This window comes from Dreissena polymorpha, chromosome 3, assembly GCF_020536995.1.
Source record: "Dreissena polymorpha isolate Duluth1 chromosome 3, UMN_Dpol_1.0, whole genome shotgun sequence".
Taxonomy (NCBI): Eukaryota; Metazoa; Mollusca; class Bivalvia; order Myida; family Dreissenidae; genus Dreissena; species Dreissena polymorpha.
The window spans coordinates 46,407,247-46,422,944 of NC_068357.1; the positions used below are offsets into that span (position 1 = coordinate 46,407,247).

At 35.1% G+C, this 15,698-nt stretch overlaps 1 protein-coding gene across 1 annotated transcript in view; it reads right to left on the reverse strand.

Moving 5' to 3' along the window:
- LOC127874886 (uncharacterized) overlaps positions 1-4,639 on the reverse strand; it is a 35,438-nt gene extending 30,799 nt beyond the window's left edge. Inside the window, exon 1 of the mRNA XM_052419553.1 lies at positions 4,216-4,639. Within this exon, the coding sequence (XP_052275513.1) occupies positions 4,216-4,299 (84 nt within the window). The 5' untranslated portion in view covers positions 4,300-4,639. The remainder of the gene's footprint in view (positions 1-4,215) is intronic.
- Between the last annotated feature and the right edge of the window lie 11,059 nt (positions 4,640-15,698).

The window sequence follows — 15,698 nt, forward strand, 5'->3', positions numbered from 1 at the left end:
AATGAAACTACAAACAAGTGTCAACTACATTCCTTCTTTATAGTAAAATATTTAAGAATATAGCGTCATTAAGTTAATATTTCAGATAATCATCGCGCAAATACAGGAAGAAGCAGCAATAATGGGTATAAACATTCCATATTACATTGCTTGGTTGTGTATGTGACTGCTAAAAATTACATTAATAATAATTAAATAAAAAAAGAAACGCCTATCAGATAGAAAAAAATTAAATAAAATTGAACTGTTATAAACCCAATGACCTATGCATGTAGCTTACAACTGGAAAGTTGATCGTATGGCGTCAAAAAATACATAAACCCAGGAACAGAGAAAGAGTTATGACGTAATTGACAGGCGAAGACACAATGACGTGAAAAAAATCCAGGGGCAGTACTGTAAAGTAATAATAAAACTATTAATGGGGGGCTACTGCAAAATTGTACTACTAATAAAACAAGTTTAGTTGATTAAATATTAAGAATCAAATATATAAAAAATAGTAATTCCATAAAAGCGACATTATTGGAAAAAACAGTATATTGGTGTTTTGACAACTGACGACAGAAATGATTTGATGTACGATTTGAGTCCAAATGTAGTTTTCATGCAGATTTGTTCATACGACACAAAGACACAATTTTGTTTAACAGTGAAAAATGCCTATAATATCACTTATGATTCCAAATTTAAGATATAGTGAATCGAAAACCATCAAACACGTGTTTTTAAGTACATAAGCATCGTATCCTTTTGATAAAAACAAGTTAATTAAATCGAAAAGTTTAATAAGAACATTTGGTTTAACATATTTTAATTTGCGGACACGCTTCAAAACATCTCCGTAAAATGATGGATGGGAGATTCCATTATTTAAATGCCATTTTAAAGAAACATTATATTTTGAAATTAAATCACCATACTTAGAGTAAAATTTAGCAAATTTACTTCTTAGGTTATGATACAAAAAGCCTTGTTTTAGCATTTTTTTTGTTAATATTAGATTACGATCATTAAAATCTTTAATACATGAACATGCTCTGGCATAACGTACCAACTGCGAAATGTAAATACTATAGGAAGGTCCTTTAGGGATGTTGCCATCTAGGAATGGAAAATTCACAATTTCAAAGTTAAAATCGTCCCGTTTGTCGTATAAACTAGTTTCGATCAAATTATTATTAATAGTTAAATGTAAGTCTAAATACGCAGCGTCTGTATTGGATATATACAACATGTATATGATTCTAGGCTTTTTATTCTTTAGCAATGCAACCAACATTCTAAAGATGGCTGCCAGTGGAGCAACCGATTGCGAAAAAAAGACATATTGTTGTTATTTTGTCTAAGTTATCTCTAAAACATAAATATGAAGATAAACAGTGCACACACATCTCATCCTGTGCTTTAAGACACACTCTTTATAAGTTTGAGAGGATTGTGTTCATTTCAAACATGCGATATAAACAGCTATAACATAATTTTGAAAACTGAGTTGCGTCTAAGATTATGCTATAGCGAACAAATTTCAGTGCCTTCAGCGCTTTGATTACCAAGTTGTAACAGAAATGAAGCACAAGCCCTGGGTTAGATTATTTAAGAAGTTTATAAAAAGACTTGTTCACGTTTGAATAAATTATTTTTATTTTTCAGATTTGCATTTTTTTTTAAATTATGTTGTTTGCAAGGAAATAGTAATATTGAACAGTTACCATGCTCTTAAATTTCCATTATACATGTATACATCTTTGACAATTTAAAAACTGAAAATTATTAAGCATACACACGCGAAACTATTGAATAATTTAGAGATTTCTGTTAGGGATGTTTCTTGTAACATTACGTGGATTGCTTTTATAAAGATTAAAATACCTCACCAATTAATTTATCCGTGCGAATGGCTGAGTAGTTATAGCGTGAGACTTTAACTCCAAGGGTCAGTGGTTTTAGCTAAGATCACGGAGCTAGATGACACGGATAAGAAACGGGACCGTACGGCACATATCTATTCGAAACTGAGTCAAGTGACCGGAATTTACATACGGGCATCGCTTCCATTTGCAATCAGCAGCGGAAATGTAACCAATTTCCTGCGTTTTTATTTTCATCATCACGTAATGAATGGAACAGTTTGGCGAACATGTTTGCGTCAGTTAAAATTTATGAAATAATTCGTGTACGTTATAGTTTGTTGCCGTATAACCCACGGCCCGAAGTTTAGATGCGTAGGGAGGAAAATCGCGATTTTCTTCTTTGTTTGTATGAAATTTGGCACGTGCCGGTTGAACAAACATCTGTATGGCAGCTATCCAGACTTCCTTGTAAACAAACATATCTATTCACGGTGGATTCACCTACAGCGTTTATCATTTTATACCTTTGATGTTGTAAATTCGCAAGATTGTGTTTGTATGAGTGATCCAATATGTTTTGGCACTGAAAATAACGGATAGTTTTGGCCATTTTTATTTGAATATATGTACAAACAAATGTCAAATTGGTTGGCGATAGGTGTGAACAGGGATGCTCCTGGTGTGAATATTACTCTATGAGACCCTTCCATAAGCTTTTATCATCACGTGTGTTTATTCAATCGCTTTCTAGGTATAAACTTGGGTATGTGCCTCCCACTTCTTGCATTAAAAAAACCCAGTCCATTCAAACGCCTCTTGTTGTTCCTTTGCTTTGTGTCATAATTCAGCCCGATCAGGCAGTTCCACCAGCCTGTTAAAATGATCAATAAACGTTCTGAATTCATTTAAAAGGTAGAATGTAGTTTAGCGGTCTCCACAGATATCAACTATCGTTTTAGCAGGGGTATCTTGTAAGTGTTTGGGCACTCAGTACACTGGTAAACACCCACTGATTTGATTGCTTTTGTCACTTTTGCTTTCTTACATGGTTCAATATTCTCAGAATCATCACTGCTACATGTATAACCATTCGTGTAAATCTGACTCGTCATCGTCCCAGTGAAAAAAATCCGATTTTGAATAGTTGGACATAATGCACTGATGTAAAAATACGAAATGACCTGCGTAACACCAACCGTGATTTTCAAAAATCTTTTATTAATAAGTATATTTTATCTAAACAAACACAGAGTACATTCATTGTTTCTGTCTGCGTGTGCAAATATTGCAAACGCTATATGGACTGTCACTCTTATTGGTGACACAACTCTTCGAATAAGGAACGAATTGGGGTATTGGAACATCTGAGTCTCGCTCTGGGAAAACGGGCTCAGTGCATGTGCGTAGAGTTGTACCAGATTAGCCTGTGAAGTCCGCACAGGTATGAGGAAACAGTAATACTGAAAATTGACAATGCTTTAAAATATCCATTATATGCATCTTTTGACGATTTAAAAACCTGAAAATTATAAAGCGTTGCAACGCGAAACGATTGAATAATTTGAAGAGTTGTCGTTATATTTGTGATACTACGAGCAGTACGAGGATTGCTTATAAAGTATAAAATACATATCTTATTGTGTGAGTGCGGATGGCCGAGTGATCTTAGCGATAAACTATTACTCCAGGTTAAGGTGGTTCGAGCCCAGTTAAGGGTCACTTTTTTTTCTTTCTTTATTTTTTCTTGTTTTTTTTTACTGGAGCTGTTTAGATCCAATGTTAACATTTATCAATATAAAGCATTTAATGACAAACTTTAATATCTGCCAAAATCTGTGAAAAGGTTCCTTTAAGTCTCGTTTCCACAGAGCGAGTCTCATGTATTGTAAACTGTCGAATATCTTTTTTCTTGATCAGCTGGAACTGACTAATCGAGGATAAAGGTGACGAGTTATGGTAATGCATACATCATGATTGCACAAACCATTCATTTTACTTAAAACTATCGGAAACAAACTGCTGAGGAACATAAAGTCACAATCAATTTATGTTTTACAACTAGTAAATTTCGAGTACTTTAATGTTAAAAAGGGATATTTACACAAAAATTCCTGTAAGAGCCTCGCTCTTGGAAAACCGGGCTTCGTGCGAGGGCGCCCTATATTAGGCTTTGCAGGCAACACAGGCTTATCAATGGCGACACTCCCCGTTTTATGGTACTTTTCGTTTTAAGCAATTATTTTAGCGAAAATCTGGTTTAAGTGGAAAGGGTCGTCCCTGATTAGCCTGTGACAATTTACACACATGTATTAATGTTTTCCAGGTAAGAGCTCAAACAGAGTATTAGATCTATATAACGTACCATATCATATAACTGAAGATTTTGTTCCTCTTGAGGCAAATGTTCGAAGCCATTGGTCAAAACTTGTACGCCTGTTTGATCCATTATCACAAATAAGTTGCACAGATCCGTTTATTTATTAACGTGACAAAGCGTTTATTCAGTAGCTACTAACAATCACCCGAAACACTTGAATGTTGTCAGACATGCAACAATACTTCCAAGTCATCAAGTTATCACCAAAAACGTGTAAATAGACTCAACGCTCTGAGCAACTTACATCACATGAACATTTAAAGCAGTAAAGAATAATTCAATCACATTTATAAGTCGCATGTTTTGTAACACTAGCCAGATATCAATAGTTAATAATTAACCCTTGCAATTAACTCTTTAGTATAACACTATTATTAGAGCAGAGCGTTGTAGCTATGAGTGAATATGGCATTTATAGCCATTTGGATTTATATACCGACGTTATTAGGTTTTTTGTGCGTAAGTGCTATTAATAGACATTTTGGAAACCCGTTTACAATCCCTGATATTGGGCGATCAGAAGCTGTTAAACTTTTTGTTTATTCATTAATTTACTGGTAATGGGACAAAGTGAACTATATTGTGGCAATTAATGACGTTCATTCGACCTTTATTTGGCGGTAAGACCGGCATTAATTGTTCACGAACTGCATATGCGATCATGTTTAGGAGCCCAAAATGTACTCACTTATTCAACGACAACAGAGCGATTGATAACTTTATTATTAATATATACCAATTTTTATGCCCCCCCCCCCCCACCCCTTCAAAGAAGAGGGGAGATATTGTTTTGGCCTGTCTGTCTGTCATTGTATGTGTGTGTCTGTCATTGTATGCGTGTGTCTGTCCCCAAACATTAACCTTGGTCATAACTTTTGCAATATTGAAGATAGCAACTTGATATTTGGCATGTGTATCTCATGGAGCTGCACATTTTGAGTGGTGAAAGGTCAAGGTCATTCTTCAGGTCAAAGATAAAATATATGGGGGGGGGGACATAGTGTTTCACAAACACATCACTTGATTGTATTATATTACTTTATGCCAAAGTGATGTATAGCGCTGTTTACTCACTGAAACAGGTGGGCTGCTGATCACGTTTTTGCCAGGGTGGTCAATCCGTATAAAACAAGGTGTATTTATGAATCTGAGAGCCACATGTTAGAGACATTTCTTTTGAGAATCACACTGGATTAATATCCCAATTTGGTCCCACGGGCTTGTGTGCGGAGTGACGTCAAGACGGACATTTACTTGTTGGGCGGACTATAATTGTGTTGGAGTATCTTGTTTCTATCTTGTTTCAATTCTTTAATAAGAATAATAAACTGAATAATATAACTATACGATCATTTAACCAATAATAAAAACTGATATATTACAGAAAAGGATTTGTTGCTTTTTTTCGCAAACCTATGGGTAATTAAACGAATCTAGAACCTTTAAGTCAAAACAAAAAATTACACAACGCGACTTAAACGAACCTAGAACTCTTTTAAATACACAATAAGGATAAAACAACAACGAAGTCTCACATGTGTATTTATTTTTGGAGCCGTGACGACCAGGATACTTAAAGTTTGCAGGCAACTACGACATCGGAAAAAGGGCCGGAAAAGCAGTAACTTATCACTTGACAAAACATTATTCCAACGACAAGTGAGACGCTACGTCGAAAAACAGCAACCGTTCAATTTTTACAGAACATTATTTCATCGACACGCTAGGGAAGCAGCGACGACATCGACACAATTTTAAAAACATTCATCGAGACTCTTTTAGCAGCAACGACAACAGCATCAGCAACGAACGTGGCGACGGGAGCGGTAGAAAACAATCACGACGACGGCAGACAGCAGCGAAGACTATTTTTTTCTGTATTTATTATTATATAGATTAAATTAATAATTGTTACGTGTAAAACAAATAATTGTTTTTATATTATCTAAATATTGTTTAATAATTACAGGTCACGCAATATCGATGGAGCTCTCCAGAAGGACGTTCATAAAGTAACTTCCGGTGATGGCGGGTGTTGACGTGTTTTCATAGCTCGTCGAAAAATAGCGATTATGTGACTCTCTTCGGGATTCATTGGTCTGAAAAAGCTATAGGAGTAAATAGTAGTGCTAGTGACATGTGGTGGTGTTTTGACGAGGACTATGTGAACACGGATATATTTGACCATCTATCACGCTAAGGTACTGCAAAGATCCACATATTTGTTTTCGCCCATTTGCTTGTTTGTTGACCTAAATTTCGATGAACCAGTTTTCGACTGTTTCCGAGAAGGTGTCAGTGTGTGTCATTGTTGTCAACTGATTATTAGCTATTCAGCTACATCCAGCTACAATCCGCTTACCGTTAGTGCATATAACGTTACATGTCGTTACACCTCGTGCTCTTTACTTGTGATATATTCTTGTACCGACATGAATAACCATTCAACACCTGTACAAGGAAAACGTCCTGAAAAGCGTGACCTATCCACATCTTGTATTGACATTGAAACAGAGAGTAAAAAAATAAAATCTCTGACTCTGACATCATGCAGAATAGTCAAATCATCAACCAAATCCAACCTATCGAGGCGGACATGGAGTGCATCTCCCAAAAAAATGCATGCACTGTTTAAATCTGATCTGGATGACATGGTACGTTCAGTAGTACAGGCTTTCATACCACAGGTCATAACTGGAATTAACGCCTCACTCAATGACATAATTGAATCCCTCACACAGGAAAATACGCATCTCAAGAATCAGCTAGCTGGGGTAATGTGCGAAGCTGACAGAGCGGAGCAATACAGTCGCCGCAACTGCCAACGCATGACCGGTATCCCGGAGGCCAGAGATGAGGACACAGATAACATTATAGTTACGATGGCGAAAGACCTTGGCGCCGAACTGTCGATCGCTGCCACCGCGAAGGACCGCCAAAACACTCCGGTCAAAAGGCCAGGGACATTATTGTCAAGTTTGTTTCATACAGAGCCCGGCAAAAACTTTACAGTGTGAGATCGCGAGTCAAATATTCCGATCGTTATAAAGGGAAATTTATGAACGAGTCGCTTACAAAGCTTCGCAGTGAATTGTTTTTTGATGCTCGCAAACTAGTGCTCGATAAACTTATGGAAAGCGCATGGACCCACGACGGCAACATCCTGGTTCGAGACCTTAAACGTGTCATCCATCGAGTTGAATCGGCTGAACATATTTGCAAGCTCCGTTCCAATGCCAACCGGTCATACGCATCTGTCACAAATGGCAGTAAATAAAAACGCTTGTCCACACTATTCTTGCTGAACAGTATACATAAACTAAGTTGATGTGAACTGATCCTAATCGATTCGTTTAAACGTGGAAATCATGTTGTCTCTGAAATTTTATCTTACTAATCCGTGTATACATGTAAAAGGCAATTAATCTCATCCTACATTATACCCACGATTTAATCATTACTAGGTTTACAAACAACGTTTTCTCATTTAATCCCCCCCCCCCTCCGCAAAAAAAAAATAAAAAAATAAATGAACCAATACTATTTCTCTGTATATGTGTAATGTGTCATGTTATATTGCTTAGACGTTTAATACTCTTTGTAATTGTGAATTAATTTCGTACATATTTTTGTCTCTGTATTGTTTAACGGTAAATCCAGCTGTGGTTCCTAAATACACATCTGAGTAGACTTTGTGTCCATTTTGTACTTAACTTAATTACTAGTCTCACAGTTATCTTAACAGTCCAATAACGACTATAGCCTTGCTGCAAAAACCATTTAGTATATGGTACAAATTATTATTCATTTACTTATCAGTCCCCTACGGTACATTTTACACCAGAGCGATCGTCACAATAATGTGCGTCTTTGTTAGTGATATCTACCGTATAGTTAATTGTACAGTAATTGACATTCCGATTTACTGTAGTAACACAAGCATGTGTGTCTTAAGAGGTGATAACTTCAGTATAGATCATTGTTCAGTAATTGGCACTCCTATTTACTAATTACTCAATAACATAATAATAACTATACATATAACAAACTATGCTTGTGTCATATGCACGATAAGCGCACCCATTCAATATGTTTATCGAATAAAGCGCATTATCCTAAAATCATCCTAATGCGGACCATCAATTTCATTTCTGAAGGGCTGCTTTCTTTGGGATATAACAAAAGGCACCGTAGACGGACCCAACATATCCCCTATGTAGGATACGTGTAATTGGAGTCAATTTGTTATGCTTTACTGTTAGTGCACGTGAAAAACTGTGGACCTAAATAGGTATTAAGTTGAAAATATCCATCTAAATATAACGTGTAGTCTAATCGTGCACGTAACTCTTAATATCTAAGACATAATCATATTGCATACTGTAATCAATGTACTTACACTTGATCGAGTCGAAAAGTTATGTTTTACTGTTTTTAGTGCACGTGAACAATTGTGGACTTAAATATATATTAAATATAACAATATTCATATAAATCTAACGTCTAAAGTATGCAGTCTAAAAGAAATATTTAATATTTAAGACATAATCATTTTGCATATTGTAAACAATGTACTTACATTGGGCTGAGTTAATTCGTTATGCTTTCCTTGTGTACTTATATAAGTATTTATTATGTAAATATTCATACATACCCAACGCTTAAGCTTAATGCTTAACATGTTGTTGTTTTTTAATTTTGCAGTAGTATTTTTTACCATATTTTCAAAATCCTTGATCAACGATGGTCGTTCTCTCTTAAATGTGCAGTCTTAACGTGTACTTAATACTCAATATTTAAGACACAATCATATTGCATATTGTAAACAATGTACTAACATTGGTTGAGTCTATTTTTAATGCCTTTCTGTTTTAGTGCGCATGAACAACTGTCGACTTTAATAAGTATTATTTGTGTAAATGTTCATATATATCTAACGTTTAAGCTTAATGCTTATCATGTATGTTTTTTTATTTCTGATAATAATACTTTTGACAGTATTCTCCATTTCTGAATTAATATCTAGCAAGCTCTCTTTTTTATACGTAAACATTTCTGTAATTTCTTTTAAACAATAACAAGCTTAACAAGTCAAATCTAATACCCACGTTCTTACGTGAACAGCTGTGTACTTAAATAAGTATTAATTATGTATATATATATATATATATATATATATCATATGCATGTCATATATGTCTAACGTTTAAGCTTAATGCTTAACATGTATTTGTTAATGTGTGCAGTAGTATTTTGACTATATTTTCAGAATCCTTATACATCGATAGTCGTTCTCTCTTACGCTTGCAGTCTAAACGTGAACGTAATACTTGATATAAGATATAATCGTATTGTATATTGTACACAATGTACTTACATTGATTGAGCCAATTCGCTATACTTTACTGCTTTTTAGTTTGCTTGAACAACTGTGTACTTAAATAAGTATTAATTATGTAAATGCCCATATATATCTAACGTTTAAGCTTTATGCTTAACATGTATTTTATTTTTATTTTTTATGTTTTGGTAGTAATACTTTTGACAGTATTACACATTACAGAGTTAGTATATCTAGCTCGCTCTTTTTTTACACGTTAACATCTTCGTAAATTGCTTTCACACTACTACAAGTTTAACGTGCCAAATCTAATTCTCACGTTCTAACTTAAATTGTGAACATCACTTTCCTGAGCGTCAGAATTTATGTGTAACTTATTATAGGTTGTTATTTCAGTCGAATGCATTACTTCGTTTTAGACCCACGAAAACCGATCACCAAAATAACCAATTATTTATAATGTCTTAAGCACTTAAAAATTATTGAAGTGACCTTTACTCATAAAATGAATTCATACATTTTGATATTGTTCCCTATTTCTATTTTTACATTCATTTTTCTTTTCTTTGACTATGTAAAGGATGAAGGATTCGTTGCAGTCTTCTGGTCTATTATAACTCGAAAATATAATGTACAGTACCTAATTTTTCAATTGTTTAAAGATGGATACCCATTACATCTTACCAAGATACAAAGCGATCGGATTGGTTTTCATATTTTTAAATCAGTTTTTTTTTCTGCTCTCATTTTACAACAATGAAATTGCTCTTGTATCGACACTTAAGATAATCAAAAGTCAATCCCAACTGTCCCGGTGCATAAAACGACCATACACGCGCATGATAGTTGGAAAACGCTTGATTGCCAATTCTTATTTCGTAAAAAGAATATTTTATATATTTCTAATAGTCATGCTAGTCACATGGCAGACACTATTAATGTTGCTTTCTGGAGATATCGAATTAAACCCGGACCCGTTATCAACTTTTTCTTCTGAATCCTCTGCCACGGAGTCCAATAATTTTACTGATATATTATCATTGCAAAACAACTTTTCGTTTATTCAGTATAATGTACAAAGTATACGACACAAGATGGATATTCTCACAGCAGAGCTCTCGTATTTTGATTTATTATCTTTTTCAGAGACTTGGCTTAATAATTCAATCGTAACTGACGAACTTCTTATCCCCTCTTACCAAACACCGGAACGTAAAGATCGAACACAGGACAGCCACGGTGGGGTAATGCTATATGTAAAAGATTTTATACACTACGAACGTAGACTGGATCTCGAACTTACTGCATTAGAATCTATTGGGATTGAACTACACTCAAAGAGTAAAAGGAATGTTCTTTTTTGGTTATTTTATAGACCGCCAAACGCGGATACAGCATACACTAAGTTAATTGATGACTCCATCGGATTTGCAATCGAAACTGGTATATCAGATATTATAATAACCGGAGACTTTAATCTAAACAGCAATCAACCCTCACAAGCCCGAAAACTTGATTATTGGTGTACTGAATATGGTCTCCCTCAACTTATTGACGAACCTATGCACTTTACGGTACGGTCTTCATCTATTCTTGACCTATTATTAATAAGTAATCATGATAGCTTGGCTTTATCAGGTGTTGGTTATCCTTTTCTTGACCAATTAAACCGTTATCATTGTTCCATATGTGGTATATTTAAATATAATAAGCCAAATTCAACGGTATATGAGCGTCACATATGGAAATATGCAGATGGAAATTATGACCTGCTTCGCGAAAGGTTCTCTACATTTGATTGGGATATTATTGCAAATGATGATGTTAACACGTATTGCGTTAATATCACCGATACTATTGTTTCTAATGCTAAATATTGTATCCCAAACAAGTCTATAAAAATTAAACCGCGTGACCCACCATGGCTTAATACGCACATTCGTCGTATGATAAGAATACGCAAACGGGCCTATCATCACGCGAAATCTAAAAGCTCAAATTATTATTGGTCCAAATTTCGTTATATTAGAAATAAGACAATTTTATTGCTAAGGCAAGCGAAAGATCAGCATTACGAAAGTTTAAGCAATAAACTCAAACAAAACAACCATTCATATAAGGACTGGTGGAAAATACTTAAGTCATTTATTAATAAGCCTAGCTATAACCTAAATACAGCACTCCTAAATTCCATTGACAATACTACCACAATCCATTAATTTGAAGAGGCAAATATCCTAAACATTTTTTTTCAAAGTCAGTCCAAAATTGATATCGCTAATGAAGACATGCCGGAACTCACTAATTTACCGATAGCAAACTCGTTGCAGTCTCCATACATTACACCTACTGATGTTCTTGACATTCTTAAGTCACTTCCCGTGGACAAAGCATCGGGGCCAGATGGATTAAACAATCGAATTTTAAAAGAATGCCAAAATCAACTGTCCACACCTCTTTGTCATTTCTTTAATGTTTTACTTAATAAATGTATCATGCCGAGTTTTTGGAAAGAACCTAACATTAGTACAGTTTTCAAAAAAGGCGACACAAAAGTAGTTAGCAACTATAGACCAATTTCACTTTTGAATACAATGGAAAAGGTTTTCGAAAAAATCGTTTTCAAACACGTATATAATCACTTCATTAGTAACAAATTACTTACGCCTTTTCAGTCTGGATTTTTGCCAGGTGATTCAACTACTAACCAGCTGACATATATATACGATACGTTTTGTAAAGCCCTCGACAATGGTTTAGAGGTGAAAGCTGTCTTTTTTGATATCAGTAAATCCTTTGATAAGGTCTGGCACAAAGGTCTTTTCCATAAACTAAATCGAGGAAAGTTACTATCCTGGTTTACCAAATATCTTCATAATAGACGTCAGCGCGTAGTACTTCCAGGCGCCGTCTCTAACTGGGCAACATTAGAAGCCGGTGTTCCCCAAGGTTCCATATTAGGGCCCCCCTGTTATCTGAATCCCTAAAATTCTCCAGAAAGCAACATCCAAATCCATGCACTTTTCCTCTCGAAAGACTGTAAATGGAACATCCATATTAAATGCATAACAGAAAAAGCATGGAATCAAATTAATATTATGCGAAAACTAAGGTTTAATCTTGATCGGAAATCTTTTGAAATAATTTACCTATCGTTTATTCGACCTCTTATCGAATATTCAGATGTGATATGGGACCATTGCATCCAAGCGGAAAAAAAAAGAAATTGTTAAAATTCAAAATGAAGCAGCGCGAATCGCTTGTGGATCGTCTAAACTAGTGTCATTAACTGACCATCTGCGTAAGGCAATTAACTGGGAACCGCTACATGACCGCCATGACAAACATAAATTAACATTATTCTACAAAATGCAAAATTCACTTACGCCACAGTATTTGACCGACCTTGTACCCAAACATGTTGGATCTGTTGCTAGGTATAATCTTCGTAATGCTAATGACTTACGTACTTCCGAATCTAGAACAACCCTTTACTACAATTTATTCGTACCCGGAGTTACTCGATTATGGAATAATCTTCCAGATGATGTTAAAAATAGTGAATTGTTGAATGCATTTAAATCTAAACTTAACAGAAATAAAGTTATAACACCATCGTACTATTACATAGGTAAACGTCATTCTCAAGTCTTTCGCACGCGATTAAGGACCAAATCCAGTTCCCTTAATGAGCACCTTGACGCAAAAAAATATTATTGATTCTCCTCTCTGTCGCTGTGGAGTCTTACTTCCATTTCTTCTTCATATGTTCATATTATAGCGTAATACGTACACAGTTAATGATCGATGTCTTAGTCCTGTAGACCTTGATACGCTCCTCTTTGGCAATGCATCCTTAAACGATGATGATAACTCCACTATCTTTCGTTGTGTCCAACAATACATCACCGAATCTAAGCGTTTCTCAAAACAATCCGATCCCGAACCGACGTTGCATTTATTTGCCTTTGACCCATAATCAAAATCCTTCATCCTACATTGATTACCTCACTTTTTAAAAATGTTTATATCCCGTTTTGTTACTACTGGCATATATCATGAAATTTGTAGTCTTTAAACACTGCCACCTCCATGTGTAAATATGAATCCTAAGGAGAGAAACTATATAAGAACTTGCTTCTTTCGTTTCAATCCTTTTCTGCTTATATTGTGTAAGATCTGTATATATTTACTTGCCATAAGAAATAAATATGTTTAAACCAAGGACGTTCACCGAAAGAGCACAGCTGAAGTAGGCATTTTCACGCAAGCCGGAGTCCGGTCAGAACCTTTTTCATATCTCAGTTCTTAGACCTAGTTGCCAAATTGCTTAGTACCCGAATTTTAGGTTAAATTAAGATACCCACATTTAAGGTTAAATTGTTTAGCACCAGCATTTTAGGTTAAGCAATAAGGTTACGGTTTTAACAAAATAATGCAAAAATGGCCACAGAATAACAACAAAGGCCTTTTCACGTACTGGCGGAAAATTGAATTAATTTACCAGACGCTTTGTATGCAAATACCGCTTTAACGCAGTTACCACGATTTCGAGAAAATCGTCGGAGTTTCATGATTGGACGATAGAATTAGAAATATTTTTTATAATTCACAATTGCGATGAGGCCAGGAAAATTAAAATAGTATTTTAGACGGCTGCGAGAACAGTCTGTGAATACTTAAAACGCTTCTTAACTACTAACCCTGACGTTAGGTATAATGACTTAAAAGCTGAATTGAAAATGCGTTACGGGAAAATAACAGACCCGCAATACGCTTTAAAACTATACAGGAATGTTAAGCAGCGCGCAGGGGAAAATGTCACACATTATGGAGAACGATAATTAATGTTAGCTAGGGACGCATGTGAAGGTGAACTCGACGAGAGGGATCCCATGCAACGCATTTTAATAGGTCAATTTATCGATGGGTTGAACGATGATGCAGTGAAAATTAAATTAACACGAAGCAATCCAGTAAATTAAACAGAATCAGTCAGCATGGCTCTTAAAGAGCAGAGCATTTTAAAATGGGTGAACATGAGAAGAGGTCATGGGTATGAATTAAATAATTCTAATAATGATCCACAGCCAATCGAAGTTGACCATACGAGACCATCTAGAAAATGTTTTAAATGTGGTAAGAAAAACCACATCGCTAAGAATTGTTAGGACGGTTAGGGCGGTTAATTATCAGCGGGACTTACGGTTTAATGATAACAAATGTTTCAATTGTCTTTCACCCAACCATTTCATTAGGCAATGCCCAAAACGAATGACAAGTACAGGTGATTCGACCATTTTAACAAGCAAACCTTAAAATCGAGACATTTACACAGGCAATGTCCTTTCGACGCAGGCTAACCGAAGGGAACACATGAGGGGTCACACAGTTAAACATACCAGAAGATTATACCTCGTTCTTAATAAAATTAGGAAATGTAAAAGTTAGGGGATTAATTGACACAGGTAATGATATAACTATTTTAAATGAAAATATATTCAAACTAATTTCTCCGCGTAAAAATATGCGTAAATACTCACTTAATCTTCAATCTGTTAGCGGCGACAGTCTTAAAGTTTTAGGTTTATCAATACTTTCATTTACAATAGAAAAACAGAAACTTGTACACGATTTCATTATTGTAAAGAGAATTAATCGAAACTGCATAATAGGAAGAGATTTTTAAAACAGATTTAGCGCACGAATTTATTTTGAGTTAAAAACAATTCGAATTAATAATGAAATGATTCCAATTGAAAGCTATACACACATAGCGTCGTTAGTTCGTACATGCAGGTCAATAACAGTTCAGCCGTTTACAACTCTTGTCACAAACGGCAAGAATAATCAAAGCGCTGAAGGCACTGAATTTGTTCGCTGTTGTATAATCTTAGACGCAACTCAGTTTTCAAAATAATATTATAGCTTTTTATATCGCAAGTTTGAAATGACCACAACGCATTCAAATTTATAAAGAGTGTGTCTTAAAACATGAGGGGATTTTTCAAATCATTGGTACAGCTAATCAGTGTGCACAGGCTAATATTATTTGACATGCATTAAGCCCCGTTTTCCCTGAAAGCAGCCAATATGAACAGATTTTAATGATAAACACTAGACTGGC